The following is a 26,903-nucleotide window of genomic DNA, read 5'->3' as shown; positions in this document are numbered from 1 at the left end:
TAGGCATGCAGAGGCCCATTATCAGCAACCATCAGTCCTGTGTTCCAATGGCACGTTGTGTTTGCTAATCCAAGTTTGTCATTTTAAAAGGCTAATTGATCATTAGAAAACCCTTTTGCAATTATGTTAGCACAGCTGAAAACTGTTGTGCTGATTAAAGATTAGTATCTGGAGCATCAGCAATTGTGGGTTCGATTACAGGCTCAAAATGGGCAGAAACAAAGAACCTTCTTCTGAAACTCGTCAGTCTATTCTTGTTCTGAGAAATGAAGGCTAATCCATGTGAGAAATTGCCAAGAAACTGAAGATCTCTTACAACGCTGTGTACTACTCCCTTCACAGAACAGCGCAAACTGGCTCTAACCAGAATAGAAAGAGGAGTGGGAGGCCCCAGTGCACAACTGAGCAAGAGGACAAATACATTAGAGTGTCTAGTTTGAGAAACAGGCGCCTCACAGGTCCTCAACTGGCAGCTTCATGAAATAGTACTCGCAAAACACCAGTCTCAACGTCAACAGTGAAGCGGTGACTCCGGGATGCTGACCTTCTAGGCAGAGTTGCAAAGAAAAAGCCATATCTCAGACTGCCCATCTTAATCTTTTATTTTTATTGGCCAGTCTGAGATATGGCTTTTTCTTTGCAACTCTGCCTAGAAGGTCAGCATCCCGGAGTAGCCTCTTCACTGTTGACGTTGAGACTGGTGTTTGATCTTCATTTTCTTGGCAATTTCTCGCATGGAATAACCTTCATTTCTCAGAACAAGAATAGACTGACGAGTTTCAGAAGAAAGTTATTTGTTTCTGGCCATTTTGAGCCTGTAATCGAACCCAAATTGCTGATGCTCCAGATACTCAACTAGTCTCAAGAAGGCCAGTTTTATTGCTTCTTTAATCAGCACAACAGTTTTCAGCTGTGCTAACATAATTGCAAAAGGGTTTTCTAATGATCAATTAACCTTTTAAAATGATAAACTTGGATTAGGAAACACAACGTTCCATTGGAACACAGGACTGATGGTTGCTGATAATGGGCCTCTGTACGCCTATGTAGATAGGCTACAATAGCCATTTACAACATTAACAATGTCTACACTGTATTTCTGATCAATTTGATGTTATTTTAATAGACAAAAAAAATGCTTTTCTTTCGAAAACAGGGACATTTCTAAGTGATCCCAAACTTTTGAACGGTAGTGTACATGTATGTAGGGATAAAGTGACTGCATAGATAATAAACAGCGAGGGGTAAAAAAGGGGGTCAATGTAAATAGTCTGGGTAGCCAACTGTTTATGGCTTGGGGGTAGAAGCTGTTAAGGAGCCTTTTGAACCTAGACTTGGTGCTCCGGTACCGCTTGCCGTGCGGTAGCAGAGAGAACAGTCTATGACTTGGGTGGCTGGAGTCTTTGACAATTTTTAGGGCCTTCCTCTGACACCGCCTGGTATAGGTGTCCTGGATGGCAGGAAGCTTGGCCCCAGTGATGTACTGGGCCGTACGCACTACCCTCTGTAGCGCCTTGCGGTCAGATGCCGAGCAGTTGCCATAACAAGCAGTGATGCATCCAATCAGGATGCTCTCAGTGGTGTAGCTATATAACTTTTTGAGGATCTGAGGACCCATGCCAAATCTTTTCAGTCTCCTGGGGGGGAATAGGCGTTGTCATGCCCTCTTCACGACTGTCTTGTTGTGTTTGGACCATGATCGTTTGTTAGTGATGTGGACACCAATGATCATGAAGCTCTTGACCCGCTCCACTACAGCCCTGTCAATGTGAATGGGGGCGTGCTCGGCCCTCCTTTTTCCTGTAGTCCACGATCAGCTCCTTTGTCTTGCTCATGTTGAGGGAGAGGTTGTTGACCCCTCCACCACACAGCCAGGTATCTGACCTCCCTATAGACTGTCTCATCATTGTCGGTGATCAGGCCTACCACCATTTTGTTGTCTGCAAACATAATGATGATTTTGGATTTGTGCGTGGCCACGCAGTCGTGGGTGAACAGGGACTACAGGAGGGGACTAAGCACGCACCCCTGAGGGGCCCCCGTGTTGAGGATCAGCGTGGCAGATGTGTTGTTGCCTACCCTTACCACCTGGGGGCGACCCGTCAGGAAGTCCAGGATCCAGTTGCAGAGGGAGGTGTTTAATCCCAGGGTCCTTAGCTTAGTGATGAGCTCTGAGGGCACTATGGTGTTGAATGCAGTGGGAAAGGGCAGTGTGGCGTGCAATAGAGATTGCATCCTCTGTTGGGGCAGTATGCAAATTGTAGTGGGTCTAGGGTTTCTGGGATGATGGTGGCGTGAGCAATGACCAGCCTTTCAAAGCACTTCATAGCTACAGATGTGAGTGCTACGGGACGATAGTCATTTATGCAGGTTACCTTGGCGTTCTTGGGCACAGGGACTATGGTGTTCTGCTTGAAACGTAGGTATTACAGACTCAGTCAAGGAGAGGTTGAAAATATCAGTGAAGACACTTGCCAGTTGGTCAGCGCATGCTCTGAGTACGTGTCCTGGTAATCCGTCTGGCCCTGCAGCTGCAGCCTTGTGAATGTTGACCTGTTTAAAGGTCTTACTCACATCGGCTACAGAAAGTGTGATCACACAGTCATCCGGAACAGCTGGTGATCTCATGCATGGTTTAGTGTTGTCTGCCTCAAAGCGAGCATAGAAGGCATTCAGCTCATCTGGTAGGCTCGACTCACTGGGCAGCTCGCAGCTGGGTTTCCCTTTGTAATCCGTAATAGTTTGCGGCATGAGAGCGTCACCACATCCGACGAGCGTCAGAGCCATTGTAGTAGGATTCAATCTTAGTCCTGTATTGACGCTTTGCCTGTTTGATGATTCGTCGGAGGGCATAGCAGAATTTCTTATAAGCGTCTGGATTAGTGTCCTGCTCCTTGAAAGTGGCAGCTCTAGCCTTTAGCTCAGTGCGGATGTTGCTTGTAATCCATGGATTCTGGTTGGGATATGAATGTACGGTCACTGGGGACAACGTCGCCAATGCACTTATTGATGAAGCCGGTGACTGATGTGGTATACTCCACAATGCCATCGTGTGAATGCCGGAACATATTCCAGTCTGTGCTAGCAAAACAGTCCTGTAGCTTAGCATCCGCGTCATCTGACCACTTCTGTATTGAGCGAGTCACTGGTACTTCCTGCTTGAGTTTTTGCTTGTAAGCAGGAATCAGGAGGATAGAATGATGGTCGGATTTGCCAAATGGAGGGCGGGGGAGAGCTTTGTACGCATCTCTGTGTGTGGAGTAAAGGTGGTCTATATAGTTTTTTCCCCCTCTGGTTGCACATGTGACTTGCTGGTAGAAATTAGGTAAAACGGATGTAAGTTTTCCTGCATTAACGTCCTCTGGGTGAGCATTCTCTTGTTTGCTTATGGCCTTATTCAGCTCATGAAGTGCGGTCTTAGTGCCTGCATCGGTTTGTGGTGGTAAATAGACAGCTACGAAAAATATAGATAAAAACTATCTTGGTAAATAGTGTGGTCTACAGCTTATCATGAGGTACTCTACCTCAGGCGAGTAAGACTTCCTTAATATTAGAGATCGTGCACCAGCTGTTATTGACAAATAGACACAGACCTCCACCCCTCGTCTTACCTAAGGTAGCTGTTCTGTCTTGCCGATGTACGGAAAACCCAAAAAAGTCGTCGTTCAGCCATGACTCGGTGAAACATAACATTATAGTTTTTTTTTATGTCCCGTTGGTAGGATAGTCTGGAACGGAGCTCTTCCAGTTTATCCAGTTCTCCTGTGATTGCACATTCGCCAGTAGGGGACACACACACACACACACACAGGTACTGGGACACACACACACGCCTTCCCTGTCTACCTCTTTAGCTACTTACTAACGTTGTTGGTTGGTTTTCCTCACAGCTTGCGCTACCTGAACGCATCAGCCAATAAGCTGGAGTGCCTCCCTCCAGCCAACCTATCAGAGGAGAGCTTCAGCAGCCTGCAGGAGCTGTATCTGACCAATAACAGCCTGACGGACAAGAGTGTCCCCCTGCTGACTGGCCACGCTCACCTCAGGGTGCTGCACTTGGCCTACAACCAGCTACAGACATTCCCAGCCAGGTCACACACACACACACACACACACACACACACACACACACATACATTCACACACACACGCTCTCTCTTTTACTGTCTTCTTATTTGTCATGCACACACATTTGAAAACCCTTCTATTTCTCACCCTTTCCCTCTATCTCTCTTTCTTTGTTTCTCTCTGTGGGAGGGGGGCTGGTTTTAACTTTGTAGGCACTGCTGTGGAGTGACATTTTACTTAATGGCATTTGAGTTTGCTATGTATGTACAGTAGTTAAATGGTGCCAATAAAGGTTTTCTAAAAATCGAAATGGCTCCCTCCCTCCCACCGCAGTAAGATGGCTCGGTTGGAGCAGCTAGAGGAACTGGACCTCAGTGGGAACAGGCTGAGAGCGGTGCCCACCACCATCCTGAGCTGCAGGCGCATGCACACACTCTCTGCCCACTCCAACAACATCACTGTCTTCCCTGAGGTCCTCCAGCTTCAAGACATGAAGGTAGGACAGACACAACACACACACTCACACGCACACGCATAGAGACGGATGCACACCCTCTCCTGATACTCTGACTTCATGGTTGAGGTTCCCATGGTCCTGTTTAGCAGTGTTCAGGTCTGTCACATTAACCTGGGTATGTCAGGCCATTCTCTGGATGCGTCCCGGATGGCACCCTATTCCCAATATAGTGCACTACTTTTGACCAGGGTCTATATCGCTCAAACTCAACTCTGGACCTTGAAGCCAGTTACACTCCTTTTTCCATTGTTCCCCTCTAGTCAGGGACTGATTTAGACCTGGGACACCAGTTGGGTGCAATTAATTATCAGGTGGAACAGAAAAACAGCAGGTTCCGGACCTTGTAGGGTAAGTGTTGAATACCCATGGTCTATAGGGTTCTGCCATTTGGGACGCAACCTCTGTAATCTCATAAATATATCCCCTAATCTGAGATTGCTGTGAAAACACACACTATTAATAACCCTAACATCTGATCTTGGCCAGTGTGTCTTTGACCTCTTTCTCTTTCCCTCTCTGTCTTACTCCCTCTCTCCCTCTCCCTTCCTCCTTCCTGCAGTGTGTGGATCTAAGCTGTAATGAGTTGTGTGAAGTAGTCCTCCCAGAGACTCTGCCTCCTAAACTACAGGAGCTGGACCTGACAGGCAACCCCCGCCTCAACCTGGACCACCGGAGCCTCGAGCTGCTCAAGTAAGAACACACACAGTCAAACTCACACACCATAATGCGTGCACACCAACCTGGTCTCAGAGCATTTCTGTACGTAAATCAGAGACACTCCATTTAGTAAGATATGTTACGTTGCGTATAGTATGTATTAATTTGTGGATGTCCATCACCCATTTCATATGATATGCTACGAATTTGCAAAACTTATGATATTTTTTACGAATTCTAGCTAGGTGGCTAACGTTAGCTAGCTCACTATAGGGTTATAGGGTTAGGTTAAAGGGTTAAGGTTAGGTTTAAGGGAAGGATTAGCTAAAAGGGTTAAGGTTAGGGTTAGGGGAAGGATTAGCTAACATGCTAAGTAGCTAAAAAGTAGTAAGTAGTTGAAAATGCTAAAGTTGTCCGTGATGAGATTCGAACTCGCAACCTTTGGGTTGCTAGACGTTTGTGTTATACGCCCGACCAACCACCCTCATTTCGTTTTTGCCTTACGCAACCATCTGTCTTATTTAACCATACCAAACTTAACAGATAATAAATGGAGTCCCTCGGATTTACGTACAGAATAATACGAAATGCTCTGAGACCAGGTTGTGGACACTAACACACACAAGATTACACGCACACCCACACAATGCACACATCAACAAATGTAACTTTTTATAAGTCCCTGAGAACATTCTAAACTCACTCTGATGTATTTCTTCCTTCTACTCCTCTCTCCCTCTCCTTCTTTCATCATCTCTCCTCCTCCTTCTCCCTCCTGCAGTAACATTAGGTGTTTCCGTGTGGACCTGTCTCCCTCCTCTCTTTGTGGCAGTGAGGGTCCCGGGGAGCCTGCAGTCTGGAGCCATGGATACACAGAGGCCTCTGGGGTCAACAACAAGTCAGTACCTATCCTCTCTCTCTCTGTCTCTCCCTCTCTCTCTCTCTCTCTGTCTCTCCCTCTCTCTCCCTCTCTCTCACTCCATCTTCCTTTCTCTCTCTCTCCGTCTATCACGCCCTCTCTCGCCCTCTCTCTCTTCATCTATCACTCCATTTCCCTTTATCAATTCAAAGGGCTTTATTGGCATGGGAAACATATGTTTACATTGTCTATTACACTTGCTTTGGCAATAAACAAAAGGGAAATAAACAAGGGAAATAAACAATCAGAAACTAACAGTAAACAATACACTTTTTATCTCTCTCTTCATCCATCACTCCTCTGTTGGTCTATCTATCTATCTCTGGATAGCCTCTCTTTTGGGAATAGCAGTACAGAGTGTGTGTGTGTTATTCCTAACGTATTTGTGTTTGTCTCAGGCTGTGTGTAGCAGCCCTGGCATTGGATAGTTTCTGTGGAAGCAGGGAGGCTCTGTACGGGGTGTTTGACGGAGACCGGAACGTTGAGGTGCCCTACCTGCTGCAATGCACCATGGGAGACGTGCTGGCTGAGGAACTGCACAAGAGCAAGAACCAAGAGGACTGTATGACCAACACCTTCCTCACCATGCAGAGGTACACACACACACTGTCTTTCTCCCAGATGCACATACACACACACAGTTTCTTTCTTAAACGCATGCACACACACACTAACTCCTGTTCATCTTGTGTTGTTGTTATAACAGGAAGTTGGGCACAGCAGGCCAGAGGCTGGGAGGCTCCGCGGCCCTCTGCCACATCCGCCACGACCTGGTTGCCCCCAGCGACCGTAGCGGTGGCGGCGGGGGCTGTTTCACGGTGACTGCGGCTAACGTGGGACGGTGTCAAGCGGTCCTGTGTCGTGATGGCAAGGCCCTCCCTCTCTCCATCACACACACCGTCAAACAGCAGCCAGAGTACCAAAGAGCACGCCAGCACCACGCTATCATCACTGAGGTACACACACACACACTGTACTGTCTGTATGTCTGTATGTCTGTCGAGAGGTCCTAACACCCCCCCCACCCCCCACCCCCCAGGACAACAAGGTGAACGGAGTGACTGACTCCACCAGGATCATGGGCTACTCCTTCCTGTGTCCCGCCGTGACCCCACGACCCCACGTCTCCACGGTAACCCTCACCCCGCAGGATGAGTTCTTCATCCTGGCCAGCCGGGGCTTGTGGGATACCATGTCCACCTGCGAGGCAGTGGAGGCGGTGCGTAACGTCCCAGACTCCCTAGCAGCAGCCAAGAAGCTGTGTACGCTGGCGCAGGGCTACGGCTGTCCTGACAGTCTGTGTGCCGTGGTGGTGCAGCTGAGTATCACTGAAGAGTGCTGCTGCTGTGAGCCCCCACCACCCCCACCCAGCCCTGGGCCCGGCCTGGAAACACACACACAACAAACACACACCACTGGTAACACACACCACCACCCCGGCTACGGCTCAGCGGATGGAACTCTACCATTACCGCCTCCGGCGATGGGGACAGGAAGTGAGGTCAGCAGTGAGGTCAGCACGTCGGAGATGAGCAGTGAGGTGGGGTCGACGGCGTCGTCGGACGAGCCAGCCAATCAGACAGAGAAGGGCGTGGCCCCAGGGGGGCGCGGGGGGGTGCTGGGGCGGGGAGCGGGGGTGTACAGAGGTGGAAGAGCAGCGTTCCAGAGGCAGTACTCCGGGGCTCTGTCTGACAACGGGCTGGACAGTGAGGATGAGGAGCCTATAGCTGGGGTGTTTTCTAATGGGAGCAGGGTGGAGGTGGAGGCTGATGTACACTGTCTGAGAGCACGGGCCTGCTCTATACCCATGCCTCACACACACCCCAACCCTGACCCACACACACACCCCAACCCTGACCCTCACACACACCCTAACACCTCTGTTTCACAGCAGCCTGAGCCTTTACCTCCACCCGCCTGCCAGTCAGCCCCCACCCCACCCTCGTCCCCCCCTCAGCCGTCTCCTGACCCTCAGCCCAGTCCTAACCCTGACCCTGTAGGAGGAGAGGAGCCTCTGAGGGCTGTAGAGACAGACACTGTAACACCCAAACACACTGGAGTTCAGGGACAGGAGGAGGGGCCTGGAGAGACTGGAGCAAGGCTGTGTGTGATTGGTGGAGAGGCGCAGTTAGGGGCGGGCTCAGGCACTAGCTCGGCCAGCGGGACTCTGGGGCGTAAGGGGCGGGGTAACGGCTCGGTGGCGTGTCAGGGGCGGAGCCAGGATGTGATAGAGGAGGTGGGCGACGCCCCCGTCAGGAAGCAAGGGGGTTACTTCAACGCTCCGGCCCAGCCAGACCCTGACGACAAGCTCATCATTCCCCCTGAGCTGGAGGAGGAAGTCCGGGAGATCATGAAACAACAACAACAGGAGCAGAGTCAGACACACCCCCAGGACCACCAGACATACCCCCAGCCACGGCCTGCAGCAGAATACTATGTCACGCCCTTCTAGCCTCTAGCTCACCATACTGTTCTGTTACAACCCCTTCAGAGCACATTAGACCGCGCCTGTGAAGAATCCCTGCTACGGCTATTATAGAATGTCTGGAGAGGAGTTACCGTATGGTTGTTTCCCAAATGGCACGCTATTCAATATCCCAATGAATGGGATCAGAGATTGAGGAGTTACTCGGGACACTTCACTGGACCTTATTGGTGTGTGTGTGTGTGTACATGCACAGCCCCTCCCGAAACACACCGACCCTCCTGAAGACTGTCCTGAAGAAGCCTCAAACCTGCTAATGGCCAGCAAGACTGTTGTTTTATTTACTTCATTTTATATTCTTAACTTTATGACCCCAGGAAATAAAATACATTTTTATAAACACAGGCATTATTTACTTGCTTCACAAAGTTCAAGTTAATATAATTAATTTCTATCATTTTGTGATGAATGGAGTTAATAAATCACTTTTTTTAATGCAGAAACTTTTATTTGAACTATTATAAAGCTGAATGGTACATTCTGCTAGACTGACTGAACTATTCTTGCTAGAGAGCTATTTTATTTCTGCCAGCCAGGAAGGCAGCCTGAATGTGGCTCCGTCCCAAATGGCACCCTGTTCCCTAGTACACTACTTTTGACCAGAGCCCTGGTCAAAAGTAGTGCACTATATAGGGAATAGGTTGCTATTTGGGCCTGTAGGCCTCTAAAGTGCTAGGGCTGAATGCTAAGTAGACTGATGCTGAGAGACAGACTAACTCCTAGGAGTTGCATACTCATAAGTGTGACCTAGTAATTGACGTGTACTAATCTTCTCTGAGAGAATTATTATTATTTTTTTTCAGAAGATTGTTGATACAGACATATGTTGTCTTAGGGAGGGAGGGAGAGATGGATGGAGGGGGTAACAGAGGTAGAAGTGTAAGGACTGGGGAGAACACTGGAAAGAGAGGGGGGGGGGGATAATACTGGTATTACGCAGCTCAATGAATGTGTGATCTAATGAACTCAAACTTCTCGACAAAGGCATTGTTGTATCTAAGCTAATCACACAGGAAAGCTACTTTTTCTATAATAAATCTACATTTTCAAATAATCATAAGGTTGTTGGCTTGTTTTGGGAGAGGTGGGAAGGGGCTACATTTTTAAAAACATTTTAGTCATTTAGCAGACGCTCTTATCCAGAGCGACTTAGTGAGTGCATACATATTTTCATACTGGCCCCCCTTGGGAAATGAACCCACAACCCTGGCGTTGCAAGCACCATGCTCTACCAACTGAGCTACACGGGGCCGTACGAACCACAGGAAGGGGCAGCAGCGATGGTGAGTGTGAAAAGAAAACTGCAAAGTGACTATGGGTGTATAAAATGTATTTATTATTTACTCCCACACTGCTTGGAATGTCTGATGCAACCATGGTGATGTAACTAACTCAACATCATATTCCATTGAGGTCAGAGGTCAAGGCTGCAGGTGCCATTGTGATGTCATTGTTCCAGGCACCGTTACCTCACATTGCAGAATGTTGTGTTTGATGCCCTATGATGTCATAAAGACAGATTATTACTTCACAGTAGAATTCCAGCTTTCAAAATCACTGGGACTCGGAAATCTCTGACTTCCAACTTCTGGAAACCTGGGGGGGGACGAGCTCCAATTGGGAAAAATAGCTTTGAACGATCATTCAACTCTTTCTAGAGCGCCGACTTTCCGACCTGAAGATCACGGACGTATTGACCTCGTATTTTCCATGTTCCCAGTTGTTTTGAACGCACCAAATGTTCTGAGTGACCCATTGTGACAGTGCAGAGGAGACAGACCCATTGTAATGTCATAGCTGGCATGCTGCCTGGGGATACTGCAGGAGAGATGGTGGCCATGTTCGAGAGCATCAAAACCGTAATGTATCATGGGTAAATTGACTGATCTACAAATAATGAGTAGTTATTTATTATGCAGGGTGATTTGTTGATCAGTCAGTCTCGACTTGCCCGGTAACAACAGGGACAGGACTGGGGATGGGGTGGAGTAGCTATATGGAGCACTTCTGCCCCTAGCAGGATAACTGATACAGTACGTATCACACCTCTGAAATGTTAGCCAGTCTGACATGGTGGCATCATGGCATGTATTGTAAAGCTAAAGGTTTGAGTTACTAGAAAATACAAAATAATCAAGCTTGAGTGGCAGATAAATGTAAAGGTTTATTTACATGCAGCCTCTATATACACACATACAAAAATGGTATTGATGAATGACAAGACCGGTCTGTTAGACCAGAGTGGGTCATTCATGTTGCAGTTAAAAAGGAATTCATATCAAATCCATGCTTTACAAAAGTTTACAGAGCAAGCGCCTTACCCACTGGGCACAAACTGGTTGAATCAATGTTTTTTTCCCCCATGTCATTTCGACAAAAACATTCAATGTGATGACATTGGAATCAACGTCAAACTTATTGGATTTGCAAAAAGTTGGGGATTTGTCTTTTTTCCACCCAACTTTAAACCTAAATCCAATGACATGGTTCACATTTTGTTGATTTCACTGTTGACAACTCAATCAAATGTAAATCAAAACTAGACGTTGAACTGACATCTTTGCCCAGTGGGTAGTTGCAAGTCCCATTACTATCAAAAATGGACAGACAGTTTTAATGAAAATGGATAGAGTGGAAAAAGCCCTTTGGTCCCTTCCGGGGTTCATCTGTGGCGTCATCCCAAATGGCATCCTATTTCCTACATAATATACTTATTGTGACCAGAGCCCTATTGGCCCTGGTCAAAAGTAGTGCACTCTCTATAGAGAATTTGGGACTCAACCTGCGTCTCCCTCACAGAGCAGTATCAGACCGTAGTGGTGACCTCTGTGGGTGGGAGCTGGCGGTAGGGGGGCGTCTATCTCTCTCATGTAGCCTGCGATCCTCCAGGTAACCCCTGACCCAGCGCACCGTGTAGAACGTGAGCACCGTACCGGCGGTGTAGAGTATCGCCGTGATCAGCCCGAACAACGCCACAGCCGCGTCCGCCCCTCCCACATCACAGTTCATCCAGGTTAAACCTGAACGTGCATACAACCTCTCCCTTCTCTTACACACGTCTGTACTGTTCACCTGGATGACAAAGTGGAGGTACAACCCCACCGCCACCACGTAGAGTACCGCCCCCAAACCCTGGAACACCAACGCTCCCATCAGCAGCCTCTGGCCCAGCAGGTGTGGGGGCTTGTTCCCGGAGACCACGAACAGGAGGGAGACAACACCGAAGACGAGGGCAAAGGCCACGCCCCCGTATATTCCCGGAGCTCTCATCTGGCTGTACTGCATGTCCAGGTCTCTCACCTGCAATCAGGTACGGTGTTAGGGTGGTGTCTTCATAATATAACATAACAGGGAATGTAGTCTTGTGGAGATGCTATGATAGAATGTACCTTGTGATGGCAATGGATCTGGAGTCCATGACTGCATCCCAAATGGCACCCTATGCCCTATATAGTGTACTACTTTTGACCAGAGCCCTCAAAATGTAGTGGACCATATAGGGAATAGGGTGCTATTTGGGATGCGACACTTGTTTCTGTCTTGTACCTGTTGCAGCTCTTGGCCCTCGAAGGGGATGTTAGTGTTAAGATTGAAGCTGCCCCCCGCCAGGCCGCCCATAGCAGACATGCCTGACATCACCATCTGAGCTGCCACCACACAGATCAGGACCAGGGCATTGGTCAGGACTGAACAGATCAACACGATACCTATAGATTTGATTTTTATTTAGTCACATGCGCAGGGTCACAGATGTAGTTGCACTGTATAGTTAAATACTTAAGCTCTGAGCTCCAACAGTGCAGGTGTGAATGAAACAAAAAATATATATACACATATTTACAACTATGACAATAAGAGAGAACATGTTAACACACACACTACGAGAGAGAGACAATCACAAACAAGCACCAAGGATAGAACGTCACACTAACTGCTACCTACATTTTAAACTCACTACAAGGCCATAGGAGAGCTACAGTAAGTCAATTTACAATATTCCACTCACACGCTGATTGGAAATGATTAGCAAAGGAACAGGAGAAAGGTGACTGAACACTCACACAGATTATAACATTCTTTACTGGGGAGACTTTAACAGATCAAATACAATCAGCTTTTTTTCCCACTGTGTGTGAGGGTGTGCATGTCGTCAGCCAATTAAATCAGTAGATCTGGTTCTCGCCTTTCTTGGTTACTATACCCCTTAAATGTTTGGGAGCATAATTAGTGTGACTTTCTTTATATTAATCACCTCTCTCCCCTTATCAACTGATCACATTTCTCTGCTCAAATCAAAGCAACAGGTGGTGTGTGTGGGTGTTAAAACAGCAAAGCAAGTAAAGTGTACAGCTTTACTAGCCTAGGTGAGAACCAGTCTGACCAGTATTAGGAGAGGGAGAGGTATGTTCAGGGGTAGTAGTATCGCTGGGCAGGTGTAGGTGTAGTTTAGGTGAAGAGAGGGAAACTAAATCCTGACACTGACTGACGGTATGTGGCAGTGTTCAGCTGACCACACAGACATTTACTTCCCCCTCACAGGTATGACTGAGTCTGTGTCCATTGTGCCTCACTTTCTCCACCCAATTATTTTTCTAGCTCTACTCTCTAGTCCCCTGTAGCTCAGTTGGTAGAGCATGGCGCTTGCAACCCGAGGGTTGTGGGTTCGTTTCCCACGGGGGGGGGGCAATATGTAAATGTATGCACTCACTAACTGTAAGTCGCTCTGGATAAGAGTGTCTGCTAAATGACTAAAATGTAAGACACTAACATTACATACCTCTCCTGGAGCAGATATGGGTGCATTTGGACCCCTCATGATCCTCTCTTCGGGCTTCCTGGTCCCGCCCATGTTTAGGAGGGGGTGTGGAGTCCCTGTAATATGGGGGCTGAGAAGAGGACCTGAGGGGAGAGAGAGAGGGTTGAAGTGCTTCTCTCTCCTACAACCCGCTCTTAGAGGTGGATTTTTTGGCAGACATAGGCTACATCATGCAATCTGTCACCATAAATGCCTAGTGACCATGCCATCATGTGAACACACCTGTTGCTTGATGGTGGTCTATCATCGTGCCGCGGCTCCCGTCTTGGCCTGTGTTCCCGATGCTCGCGGGGACCTTCTCCGTTTCTCTCCCTTTGCCCCCTGTGCGGTCGGGGCGGCTGGCTCATACCTGCACGGAAAAATGCCCAATGTGTCACCAAATGTCATAAACGCGCCATACAACCCCGACCTTTGAACATTGAGGCACAGTGGCATAGCACAGACTGTGCCAAAAGAAAACGTAGTGAAATAGAACGACTGTAGCCTGTGATTCTGATTAGGCATGAAAGTAAAAACATTTCCTAAAAGTCTCAACCACGTCTGAATCTCGGAGACCACAACCATTTACCCTCTGAACTGTGAACAGTTTCAACTGTAAGTAACCAAACCAAAAGTAAGGTATAGGCTATATCAATCGAAAAACAAAAACTTACTGGCAGTTGAGGTGATTCCGTTTGGTGAACTATGAATCCGAAAATGTAAACATTTTTGTGGAGATCTCAGTTCGCTCACCAAGAAAATATATCCTACCTTGTTGTTCAGGTGACCGACTCCACCCACCACAGAATAAGTAAAGGCGGAAACCTCGCACTCGAATAAGACAGGTGGGGGAGAAGAAACTGTAGGATGAAACCTGGTTTTAATGTCTATGGAGGACACAGCAAAGTAGAATGGTGTCTCGTCAGCAGTGTGTTTATGATGGTTGTTGACAATGACAGCCTTGGGAACTCTTGCCGCGTTGAAAACAACTGGGAACTCCGGGGGGAAAAAACAAAGTCAAATTATGACGTCAGTGATCTTCATTTCGGAAAGACGTAGCTCTAGAAAGTGGCCGGAGTTCCCGAGTTGTAATTCCGAGTTGGATGACCTTTCAAATCGATTTTTCCCAAGTCGGAGCTCGTTTTTTTCTCGAGTTCCCAGTTGTTTTGAACACCTCATCTGTCTCTGACCAAGCGATGACCAGTACGTCTGAATCGGCCGCTTTGTTTGATTTTCGTCCCATCTCCGCGAAAGAAGCTTCTGTTTGGGGGTCCAGTGTCCACATTGTTGCTTTGACGCTCCATTAATTCAACCCTTGGAATGTCTTATATAAGAAGATGAGGTCGTTTATACGCATAGGCCTACTGTGCGGTTGAATTTCAATGACAATTGTCAATATATTTTATGGGCACACTACTCCACTGTTGTCACTGAATGTCTGTATAATGTCATATTAAAAGTATGACTTTTATTATTAGATTTATTGGTTGTATGAAGTTGGCCTTTTTTGTTATTCATGTAGCCATGCTATGTAGGACAATCTTCATGGAACAGAGCCAGGGAGTTCACTTAGGCCAATAGGTCAATTATGCACTTGGGGGTCCTGTAATAAAAACGTTTTCAATAGCCTATATTTAAATAGGCTACTATTTTCTCGCAATAAATCCAGAAACTAGCATTTGTAAATTGTCATATTTAAAGGCTCGACAGCGAATGACAGAAGAACAGATACTTTGTTCCTGAATGTGCAGTAGTATACTTCGTAACAATGTATCTGGTGTATTTCTTAGTGTATCCACTTGGTGGCAGTAGCTAGCTTTATGAAAGTGATTTGTCCGACCGCCATAGAAAGCTGCGCTTCCGGTAGTAAACTACCAAAGCTTCATAACAACGTCACGTTATCATTTGGATAGAGACAGGTCAGTTAATTATTTCCACTGACATTTGAAGTCTGTCCATCGGTTTTACGTGCCATGTTTTTGACGCTGCACGGAGGACACTGATCATATAACGCAGTTGAACACAAGTCCAATCGTTCTACCGGGTCGCTTCAGTATGTTGTGCCGAGCTGTGGTTGTCAGCAGTGGGCAGAGGGTGTTGCGGTACCTCCGTGTAGTGCGGTTTGTGACCCAGTGTGGTACACGTACTAACGTCACCTACATACAAGGCCAGAGCCCCGAACCGCGCATTCGGGAATACTTCTACTACATTGACCACCAAGGACAGGTGAATGTCTTACACAAAAAATTACAACTAAACAGTGAAATTAGTTTGTTGTAGTGATCAGCTAACTAAACTTCTATTTTTACCACAGCTCTTCCTTGATGACACTAAAATGAAAAACTTTGTCACGTGCTTCAAAGGTATTTAAAGTACACACACACACAGAGAGAGAGAGAGAGAGAGCAGTCTACCTCTTTCCAGACATAAAAATGACCCTCTTACAAAGGTAACATTGACATGAAACTAGACAACCTGTTGGATATCTTATTATCTCTGCCCATGGCTATATATGAGATATGCTGTGGTGGCCTTCATTATTCAGTGTTCATACTCTGTAGTAAACATGATTATCCCATCTACTACACAAGCTGAGCCTCGGTATAGTCTTATGTCATGTGCCGACCATTACTGTAAGTGTGTGGGGGGGGGGGGTTGCCTGCTTCCCTTATAACATCACATAACACCCCCTCTGTTTGGCGTTCAACTCCCACCTAGAGAGCATATGTAAGTGATGTAGTGTACGCTCAGGGTTAAGGCCAGAACCTGTACTCAATGTTCTGCAATCTTAGTTAGCAGAACATTGAGCACCCTAATGGTGCACCCTATCCCCTATATAGTGCACTAATTTTGACCTGGGCCCAAAAGTAGTGCACTATGTATGGAATAGGGTGCCATTTGGGATGCAATTTTAAATGTGGATAAACTGTTGCTTCTGTTGTACAGCATTCAGGCATACATGCTGCACATATTGGGGAACACACTATACAGTTGTATGAAAAGGTTTGGGCACCCCTCTGAGGCTGCATAATAATTTACTCTGTCGTCACAGAAAATGATCACAGTGGCATGCCATTCATTTTCTAATAAAAGCTGAGTATTGGGGTATTGTCCAGACAAAGATTTTTAGTGTAGTAATATTAATTTGTATTAAATTAAATCAGATGTGAAAAATAGGCTATGCAAAAATTTGGCCACCCTTGTCATTCTGTTGATTTGAATACCTGTAACTACTTAGCACTGAACACTCAATTGGTTTGGTGAGCTCATTAAGCCTTGAACTTCATAGACAAGTGCATCCAATAATGAGAAAAGGTATTTAAGGTGGCCAATTGCAAGTTGTTGTTCTCTTTGACTCTCCTCTGAAGAGTGGCAACATGGGGGCCTCAAAACAACTCTCAAATGACCTGAAAACAAAGATTGTTCAACATTATGGTTTAGGGGAAGGCTACAAAAAGCTATCGCAGAGTGTAAGCTGTCAGTGTCCACTGTGAGGAACATAGTGAGGAAATGGAAGACCAAAGGCACAGTTCTTGTTAAGGCCAGAAGTGGCAGGCCAAGTAAAATATCGGAGAGGCAAAGGCGAAGGATGGTGAGAACGGTCAAAAACAGCCCACAGACCACCTCCAAAGACCTACAACATCATTTTGCTGCAGATGGTGTCACTGTGCATCGTTCAACAATTCAGCGCACTTTGCACAAGAAGAAGCTGTACGGGAGAGTGATGCGGAAGAAGCCTTTTCTGCACACACGCCACAAACAGAGTCGCTTGAGGTATGCAAACGCACATTTGGACAAGCCAGCTTCATTTTTGAATAAGGTGCTGTGGACTGATGAAACAAAGATTTAGTTATTTGGTCATAACAAGGGGCGTTATGCATGGCGGCAAAAGAACACAGCATTCCAAGAAAAACACTTGCTACCCACAGTAAAATTTGGTGGTGGTTCCATCATGCTGTGGGGCTGTGTGGCCAGTGCCGGTACTGGGAATCTTGTTAAAGTTGAGGGTCGCGTGGATTCCACTCAATATCAGCAGATTCTTGGGAATAATGTTGAAGAATCAGTCACAATGTTGAAGTTACGCCGGGCCTGGATATTTCAACAAGACAACGACCCAAAACACTGCTCAAAATCTACCCGGGCATTTATGCAGAGGAACAAGTACAATGTTCTGGAAGGGCCATCCCAGTCCCCAGACCTGAATATCATTGAGAGTCTGTGGGATGATTTGAAGCGGGCTGTCCATGCTCGGCAACCATCAAACCTAACTGAACTGGAGATGTTTTGTAAGGAGGAATGGTCCAAAATACCTTCATCCAGAATCCAGACACTCATTAGAGGCTATAGGAAGCGTCTAGAGGATGTTAATTTAGCAAAAGGAGGCTCTACTAAATATTGATGTGATTTCTCTGTTGGGGTGCCCAAATCTATGCACCTGTCTAATTTCGTTTTGATGCATATTGCACATTTTCTGTTAATCCAATAAACCTAATTTCACTACTGAAATATTACTGTGTCCATCAGTTATTTGATAGATCAAAATGAAATTGCTAATCCAAACACCCAATTATTTATAAATGGAAATCATGGAAATTGTCAGGGGTGCCCAAACTTTTTCATACGACTGTATATACAAAAGTATGTGGACACCCCTTCAAATTAGTGTATTCAGCTATTTCAGCAACACCCGTTGCTGACAGGTGTACAAAATCGAGCACACAGCCATGCAATCTCCATAGACAAACATTGGCAGTAGAATGGCCTTACTGAAGAGCTCAGTGACTTTCAACGTGGCACCGTCATAGGATGCCACCTTTCCAAAAACTCAGTTCATCAAATTTCTGCCCTGCTAGAGCTGCCCCGGTTAACTATAAGTGCTGTTATTGTGAAGTGGAAACGTCTAGGAGCAACAACGGCTCAGCCGCGAAATGGTAGGCCACACAAGCTCACAGAACGGGCCCGACGAGTGCTGATGCGTGTAAAAATCGCCTGTCCTTGGTTGCAACACTCACTACCGAGTTCCAAACTGCCTCTGGAAGCAACGTCAGCACAATAACTTCGTCGGGAGCTTCATGAAATGGGTTTCTATGGCCGAGCAGCTGCACACAAGCCTGAGATCACCATGCGCAATGCCAAGCGTCGGCTGGAGTGGTGTAAAGCTCGCCACCATTGGACTCTGGAGCAGTGGTAACGCGTTCTCTGGAGTGATGAATCACGCTTCACCATCTGGCAGTCCAACGGATTAATCTGGATTTGGCGGACACCAGGAGAACGCAATCTGCCCGAATGCATAGTGGCAACTTTAAAGTTTGGTGGAGGAGGAATAATGGTCTGGGGCTGTTTTTCATGGTTTGGGCTAGGCCCCTTAGTTCCAGTGAAGGGAAATCTTAACGCTACAGCATACAATGACATTCTAGACGATTCTGTGCTTCCAACTTTGTGGCAACAGTTTGGGGAAGGCCCTTTCCTGTTTCAGCATGACAATGCCCCCGTGCACAAAGCAAGGTCCATACAGAAGTGGTTTGTCGAGATTGGTGTGGAAGAACTTGACTGGCCTGCACAGAGCCCTGACCTCAACTCCATCAAACACCTTTGGAATTGGAAAGCTGACTGTGAGCCAGGCATAATTGCCCGACCTCACTAATGCTCTTGTGCCTGAATGGAAGCAAGTCCCCGCAGCAATGTTCCAACATCTAGTGGAAAGCCTTCCCAGAAGAGTGGATGCTGTTATAGCAGCAAAGGGGGGACCAACTCCATATTAATGCCCATGATTTTGGAATTTTTTTAAATTTTTATTTCACCTTTATTTAACCAGGTAAACCAGTTGAGAACAAGTTCTCATTTACAACTGCGACCTGGCCAAGATAAAGCAAAGCAGTGCGATAAAAACAACAACACAGAGTTACATATGGGGTAAAACAAAACAAAGTCAAAAATACAACAGAAATACATATAATATACAGTGTGTGCAAATTTAGCAAGTTATGGAGGTAAGGCAATAAAATAGGCTATAGTGCAAAATAATTACAATTAGTATTAACACTGGAATGATAGATGTGCAAGAGATGATGTGCAAATAGAGATACTGGGGTACAAATGAGCAAAATAAATAACAATATAGGGATGAGGTAGTTGGGCGGGCTAATTTCAGATGGGCTGTGTACAGGTGCAGTGATCGGTAAGGTGCTCTGACAACTGATGCTTAAAGTTAGTGAGGGAGATAAGTGTCTCCAGCTTCAGAGATTTTTGCAATTTGTTCCAGTCATTGGCAGCAGAGAACTGGGCCAAAGGAGGTGTTGGCTTTGGGGATGACCAGTGAGATATACCCGCTGGAGCGCAGACTACGGGTGGGTGTTGCTATGGTGACCAATGAGCTAAGATAAGGCGGGGATTTGCCTAGCAGTGATTTATAGATGGCCTGGAGCCAGTGGGTTTGGCGACGAATATGTAGTGAGGACCAGCCAACAAGAGTGTACAGGTCACAGTGGTGGGTATTATATGGGGCTTTGGAGACAAAACGGATGGCACTGTGATAGACTACATCCAATTTGCTGAGTAGACTGTTGGAGGCTATTTTGTAAATGACATCGCCGAAGTCAAGGATCGGTAGGATAGTCAGTTTTACGAGGGCATGTTTGGCAGCATGAGTGAAGGAGGCTTTGTTGCGAAATAGGAAACCGATTCTAGATTTAACTTTGGATTGGAGATTCTTAATGTGAGTCTGGAAGGAGAGTTTACAGTCTAACCAGACACCTAGATATTTGTAGTTGTCCACATACTCTAGGTCAGACCCGTCGAGAGTAGTGATTCTAGTCGGGTGGGCGGGTGCCAGCAGCGTTCGATTGAAAAGCATGCATTTAGTTTTACTAATGTTTAAGAGCAGTTGGAGGCTACTGAAGGAGTGTTGTATGGAATTGAAGCTCGTTTGGAGGTTTGTTAACACAGTGTCCAATGAAGGGCCAGATGTATACAAAATGGTGTCGTCTGCGTAGAGGTGGATCTGAGAGTCACCAGCAGCAAGAGCGACGTCATTGATATACACAGAGAAAAGAGTCGGCCCAAGAATTGAACCCTGTGGCACCCCCATAGAGACTGCCATAGGTCCAGACAACAGGCCCTCCGATTTGACACATTGAACTCTATCTGAGAAGTAGTTGGTGAACCAGGCGAGGCAGTCATTTGAGAAACCAAGGCTATTTAGTCTGCCAATAAGAATGCGGTGGTTGACAGAGTCGAAAGCCTTGGCCAGGTCAATGAAAACGGTTGCACAGTACTGTCTATTATCGATCGCGGTTATAATATCGTTTAGGACCTTGAGCGTGGCTGAAGTGCACCCATGACCAGCTCGGAAACCGGATTGCATAGCGGAGAAGGTACGGTGGGATTCGAAATGGTCGGTGATCTGTTTGTTGACTTTCGAAAGGCAGGGCAGGATGGATATGGGTCTGTAACAGTTTGGATCTAGAGTGTCACCCCCTTTGAAGAGGGGGATGACCGCGGCAGCTTTCCAATCTCTGGGGATCTCAGACGTTACGAAAGAGAGGTTGAACAGGCTAGTAATAGGGGTTGCGACAATTTCGGCGGCTAGTTTTAGAAAGAAAGGGTCCAGATTGTCTAGCCCAGATGATTTGTAGGGGTCCAGATTTTGCAGCTCTTTTAGAACATCAGCTGTCTGGATTTGTGTGAAGGAGAAGCGGGGGGGGGCATGGGCAAGTTGCAGCTGAGGGTGCAGAGCTGGTGGCCGGGGTAGTGGTAGCCAGGTAGAAAGCATGGCCAGCCGTAGCAAAATGCTTGTTGAAATTCTCGATTATTGTAGATTTATCGGTGGTGATAGTGTTTCCTAGCCTCAGTGCAGTGGGCAGCTGGGAGGAAGTGCTCTTATTTTCCATGGACTTTACAGTGTCCCAAAACTTTTTGGAGTTAGTGCTACAGGATGCAAATTTCTGTTTGAAAAAGTTAGCCTTTGCTTTCCTAACTGCTTGTGTATATTGGTTCCTAACTTCCCTGAAAAGTTGCATATCGCGGGGGCTATTTGATGCTAATGCAGTACGCCACAGGATGTTTTTGTGCTGGTCAAGGGCAGTCAAGTCTGAGGAGAACCAGGGGCTATATCTGTTCTTAGTTCTATATTTTTTGAATGGGGCATGTCTATTTAAGATTGAGAGGAAATTACTTTTAAAGAACAACCAGGCATCCTCTACTGACGGAATGAGATCTATATCCATCCAGGATACCTGGGCCAGGTCAATTAGGAAGGCCTGCTCGCTGAAGTGTTTTTGGGAGCGTTTGACAGTGATGAGGGGTGGTCGTTTGACCGCGGACCCGTTACGGACGCAGGCAATAAGGCAGTGATCGCTGAGATCTTGGTTGAAGACAGCGGAGGTGTATTTAGAGGGTAAGTTAGTCAGGATGATATCTATGAGGGTACCCATGTTTACGGATTTAGGGTTGTACCTGGTAGGTTCGTTGATAATTTGTGTGAGATTGAGGGCATCTAGTTTAGATTGTAGGATGGCCGGGGTGTTAAGCATATCCCAATTTAGGTCACCAAGCAGTACGAACTCTGAGGATAGATGGGGGGCAAAATTCACATATGGTGTCCAGGGCACAGCTGGGGGCTGAGGGGGGTCTGTAGCAAGCGGCAACAGTGAGAGACTTATTTCTGGAAAGGTGGATTTTTAGAAGTAGGAGCTCAAACTGTTTGGGCACAGACCTGGATAGTATGATAGAGCTCTGCAGGCTATCTCTACAGTAGATTGCAACTCCACCCCCTTTGGCAGTTCTATCTAGACGGAAAATGTTATAGTTGGGGATGGAAATTTCAGAATTTTTGTTGGCCTTCCTAAGCCAGGATTCAGACACTGCTAGAACATCAGGGTTGGCGGAGTGTGCTAACGCAGTGAATAACTCAAACTTAGGAAGGAGGCTTCTGATATTTATGTGCAGAAAACCAAGACTTTTACGGTTACAGAAGTCAACAAATGATAGCTCCTGGGGAGTAGGAGTGATACTGGGGGCTGCAGGGCCTGGGTTAGCCTCTACATCACCAGAGGAACAGAGGAGGACTAGAATAAGGATACGACTAAAGGCTTTAAGAACTGGTCTTCTAGTGCGTTGGGTACATAGAATAAAGGGGGCAGTTCTCCGGGCGTTGTAGAAAAGATTCAGGGCATTATGTACAGAAAAGGATATGGAAGGATATGAGTACAGTTCAGGTAACCCTAAGCGTTGGGTAACAATGAAAGAGATAGCGTCATTGGAGGCATCGATTGAGCCGGTCTTGGCGTGTATGGGGGGTGGAACAAGGAACTATATGAGGTAGTTTGAGAGGGACTAGGGGTTCTACAGTGAAATTGTATAATAAGAACTAACCCAAACAGCAATAGGCAAGGCATAATTGACATGGGAGAGAGGCATAAAGCAGTCACAGGTGTTATTAGAGAGAGCTAAGACACCACTGGAAATAGCGATAACGTTTGGGCTAAGACTAAACAGAATAAACAGGACAGGGTACCGTGTAAAGGAACAGTCCAGCAGGCATCAGCTGTGCAGCTGAGTGATCATAAGGTCCAGTGAACAGCAATATGTGAGTCCGAGAGCAGTTCAAATTGGTGCTTCAGCACAGCTAGCAGGGAGCACAGTTGTAGTTTGCGTGTGCTAGCGGGCCGGGGCTGGCAGATGGATCTTCGTGGTCGTCGCAACGGGAAGCCTGTTGAAACCACATCAGACTATTTCGTCGGCAAACCAGTCGTGTTGGATCGGCGGGGCTCAGTGTCAACACTAGGAGGTCCCGTCCGGTTGACAAAGAGGTAGATAGCCGGGAGAATGGGCCTGAGGCTAGTTCAAGGCTAACTGGTGCTTGCTATAGGGCAATGGTAATCAGCCAACAACAGGTTGCAGCTAGCTAGCTGGTTGTCATGATCCGGCGCTAGGGTCCAGTGATTCCGGCAGAAAGTCCAATAAGCTCTGGGTCGATAGCACGCTGGGTCGATAGCACGCTGTGCAGACTGGCCGACTGAGCGGTCTCCACATACGTTTGGTCATGTAGTGTGTTTTGAGAGCAGGAGCAGTGTTATCAAGGCTAAGTGTAGTTAGTCTAACTTTATTTATAGTAAGAATGACCTCTTATTGTGTGTTATGCAGTGGATGTGTTTCTATTTTCCACAAGTTCCCCTTGTGGTTCCCATTGTGAAACCAGATTGATCTCTGCGCTCACGTTTTGTTTCACTCACCCCCATCTCACTCTCTCTCCCCCTTCTACCCCATCACTCTCCCCCCTCTCTTTCTTTCTTTCTCTCTCTCTCTCTCTCTGTTTGCAGATAAGCACTTCCTGGTGTTCTTCTTCACCCGTCTCCGTAGGAACGAGAGTGGGCGGTACCAGGACCACTTCCCCTTCCTGTCCCTGTGTGGCCGCGAGAGGAACTTCCTGCGCTGTGACGACCGTCCGCTGGTGTTCACCCACCTGATGCCCGCCACTGGGGGTACAGTCAATCAACCAATTAATCACTCAGTCAATCAACCAATCAATCACATTTATTTATAAAGCCATTTTACATCATCAGATGTCACAAAGTGCTTTTGCAGTAACCCTGCATAAACCACAAAGAGCAAGCAGAAGCTAGGACAAACTGTCTGTCCTACCGGTACAGGGACGGAGACCGCTGGGGGTACGGTGACAGAGGTGGGGACAGGAGGAGCCCCAGAGCTGCTGTCGTTCTGTTGGGGTGGTGACAAGCTGGCCGTCCAGTTCCGTCCAGAGTCTCTCTACATGCATCCTGGGACTGGGCGTGTCTACCACCCCTGCTCCGAGCGCCTGGGGGGCGTCGGCCTGGTGCGCTCCACCCTCGCCATCGAGCTCAGCCCTTTCTTCCTGTACCCACCAGAACAACGCCAATCAGAACAGCCCACACACTTCCTGTGGGCGGGACAACAGCACACACTAACCAATGAACTGGCAGGATGTTTCCCCCCGGAGGAGGGAGGGATGGGCTGATTGGAATAACACTGGTGTATTCAGAGGGCAGAATATGAATGCCCTAATGTTGCCAATTGAAAGGCAATGTATAGAGTGGACATGATGGTAGTGTCCCAAATGGCACCCTATTCCCTATATAGTGTACTACTTTTGACCAGAGTAGATAGGGCGCTGGTCAAAAGTAGTGAACTCTGTAGGGTATAGGGTACCATTTGGGACGTAGACGACGAGTGGTTATGTATATTTGTTACATTACTATCTGTGATATTAATAACAGTGCACCTCATTGATCAAAACGGTAATGATAATTTGGCCCAAACAGGTCAGGAGCATACAAATTCTAACAGTCAGACAATGCAAATGAGCAGTTCCTCCTATTGGACAAATTCAAGTTGTACCCATTAATTTAGAAACCGTTTGCCCCTGTTTGCACTGTCTACTGAATGTAATCTCGGCAGAAGTAACATCTTCCATAATTGTGTCAGATGCTCGATCGAGTTCTTGGGGGAGACGTGTTAGAAAATATACTAGTGAAACTAGCGAAGTCTCCACCGTTCTAAACGGAAACTCTCAGCCAGTGTCAGTCTATGGGCCAAATGTCCCCTCCCCTTCAGAAATTCTATAGATGTGAGCACCTGCGAAATTGTGAGTTGTCCAAATGATCAGTGAAGGAAAATCAGGATACAGTCTGTCGACAGATGCTACTACCATTTATGTTACGTGTATCTGTCCACGAGAATGAAACCGGGGAGTTTTGGGTCATTCCTACAACGTTTTGGGTTACAAGGACCTCCTGAGAGCAATGCTATGCAGTGTTGTGTTGTGAAATCTGCCATTGGTTGAATTTCTGTGGCCTCTGCAATGACACTCAGGTTGTCTCAAATGGCAACCTATTCCCTATATAGTGCACTGATCTTGAACCGGGGCCCTCTGGTCAAAAGTAGTGCACTATGTAGGGAGTATTGTGCCATTTGGGATGCAACCTCAGCTGTTTGTCTACTAATAGCTGATGTGACAGTGGATTCTGTAGATAGTGGACCAACAGGAGGTTACAATTGATGAACTACTACTTTTGCTATAAGGGTACCCATGGGGCCTCTGCTTTGAGAATAAAAACCTCTAGAGTGAACCCCTGCATTTTGATTGACTGGATAAGGATGAAACAGCTTTTTATGATGAATAAAATGCATCTGCACACACTGAATGCCTTTATAAATGTTTTATTATGGTGTAATGCTTTGCAAGGAGGCCACTCTCTGAGGGTTGGGCTGGTCTATATTACCACTGTATAAATCACAGTACAATTACAGTAGTTAGATGAAAAAAAAGTATTCTAACTTTCACTTACATCCACTAGATCCTCAGTTTTCTTCCCATCTGTTAGTCATGATTTCTCAATGTCCTTCTTCCTCATGGTTCCTCAAGTATGCAGTTTAGGGTCAGTGGGGGATATCATAGCCTACTCATACTAAAGCTGTTGCATAAAACCATATGGGTTTTACAGCAGATGGTTTCATTATACATAATGTTGGTTTATTTTCTAACTTTCATTGTATCGTTTATCCTTATCACTAGCCTATAAATACCACCAAAAAAATCATTGTCTGTTGGCTTAATGTGTGGGATGAATTGGTGACCAATAGAACGTTTGTGATGCGAGCTTGTTGGCACAGAGCCAGAAGACAGGTTATGAGGTTTACTAGCAGTTATTAGGTTGTCAACGCAATTCACACATCATGTGCCCATTTCATGTCACCTTATGTTCCAACGATAAATGTTTAAAAAATATTGCAACACTATGTCTTACATCCCAAATGTCACTATTTACTATACCCCTTAAGAGTGTACTATAGGTAACAGTGTGCGTTTTTGCCAATCCTATCTACACTACCGGTCATAAGTTTTAGAACACCTACTCATTCAAGGATTTTTCTTTATTTTGACTATTTTCTACATTGTAGAATAATAGTGAAGACATCAAAACTATGAAATAACACATGGAATCATGTAGTAACCAAAAAAGTGTTACACAAATCAAAATAAATTGTATATTTGAGATTCTTCAAATAGTCACCCTTTGCCTTGATGACAGCTTTGCACACTCTTGGCATTATCTCAACCAGCTTCACCTGGAATGCTTTTCCAACAGTCTTGAAGGAGTTCCCACATATGCTGAGCACTTGTTGGCTGCTTTTCCTTCACTCTGCCGTTCGACTCATCCCAAACCATCTCAATTCGGTTGAGGTCGGGGGATTGTGGAGGCCAGGTCATCTGATGCAGCACTCCATCACTCTCCTTCTTGGTAAAATAGCCCTTACACAGCCCGGAGGTCGGTTGGGTCATTGTCCTGTTGAAAAACAAATGATAGTCCCACTAAGCCCAAACCAGATGGGATGGCGTATCGCTGCAGAATGCTGTGGTAGCCATGCTGGTTAAGTGTGCCTTGAATTATAAATAAATAAATAATAATAATAATATGCCATTTAG

The 26,903-nt window shown here is 46.4% G+C and overlaps 3 protein-coding genes across 4 annotated transcripts in view; 2 read left to right on the top strand and 1 right to left on the bottom strand.

The window, feature by feature from the left end:
• Nucleotides 1–9,461, top strand: part of LOC311124070 (PH domain leucine-rich repeat protein phosphatase 1-like) — a 40,876-nt gene extending 31,415 nt beyond the window's left edge. Inside the window, exons 11-17 of the mRNA XM_084198287.1 lie at nt 3,891–4,091; nt 4,402–4,564; nt 5,145–5,275; nt 6,024–6,140; nt 6,560–6,754; nt 6,868–7,117; nt 7,201–9,461. Of these exons, the coding sequence (XP_084054413.1) occupies nt 3,891–4,091; nt 4,402–4,564; nt 5,145–5,275; nt 6,024–6,140; nt 6,560–6,754; nt 6,868–7,117; nt 7,201–8,613 (2,470 nt within the window). The 3' untranslated portion in view covers nt 8,614–9,461. The remainder of the gene's footprint in view (nt 1–3,890; nt 4,092–4,401; nt 4,565–5,144; nt 5,276–6,023; nt 6,141–6,559; nt 6,755–6,867; nt 7,118–7,200) is intronic.
• A 1,336-nt stretch (nt 9,462–10,797) lies between these two features.
• On the bottom strand, nt 10,798–14,435 carry LOC311124067 (MARVEL domain-containing protein 3-like). 2 transcript variants are annotated; one of them, XM_084198284.1, is made up of 5 exons: nt 14,116–14,435; nt 13,685–13,811; nt 13,424–13,545; nt 12,193–12,353; nt 10,798–11,946 (listed from the first exon to the last, which is right to left on the bottom strand). In XM_084198284.1, exons 2-5 carry the CDS (start codon nt 13,807–13,809, stop codon nt 11,440–11,442), a joined length of 915 nt encoding a protein of 304 aa, XP_084054410.1. In that variant the 5' UTR covers nt 13,810–13,811; nt 14,116–14,435; the 3' UTR covers nt 10,798–11,439. The 2 variants fall into 2 exon arrangements, with proteins under 2 accessions (XP_084054410.1, XP_084054411.1); XM_084198285.1 differs by having other exon boundaries at nt 14,213–14,292.
• A 482-nt stretch (nt 14,436–14,917) lies between these two features.
• Nucleotides 14,918–25,620, top strand: LOC311124068 (UPF0598 protein C8orf82 homolog). Its single transcript, XM_084198286.1, has 4 exons — nt 14,918–15,667; nt 15,756–15,804; nt 23,761–23,922; nt 24,091–25,620. The coding sequence occupies exons 1-4, from the start codon at nt 15,497–15,499 to the stop codon at nt 24,432–24,434; spliced, it is 726 nt and encodes a 241-aa protein (XP_084054412.1). The 5' UTR covers nt 14,918–15,496; the 3' UTR covers nt 24,435–25,620.
• The last annotated feature ends 1,283 nt before the right edge of the window (nt 25,621–26,903 follow it).

The sequence above is a fragment of the Coregonus lavaretus genome (assembly GCF_964263955.1).
Source record: "Coregonus lavaretus genome assembly, contig: HAP1_SCAFFOLD_566, whole genome shotgun sequence".
NCBI classification, from domain to species: Eukaryota; Metazoa; Chordata; class Actinopteri; order Salmoniformes; family Salmonidae; genus Coregonus; species Coregonus lavaretus.
Note: the sequence above shows the minus strand (reverse complement) of the source record. Positions and strands in the feature narration are given on the sequence as shown.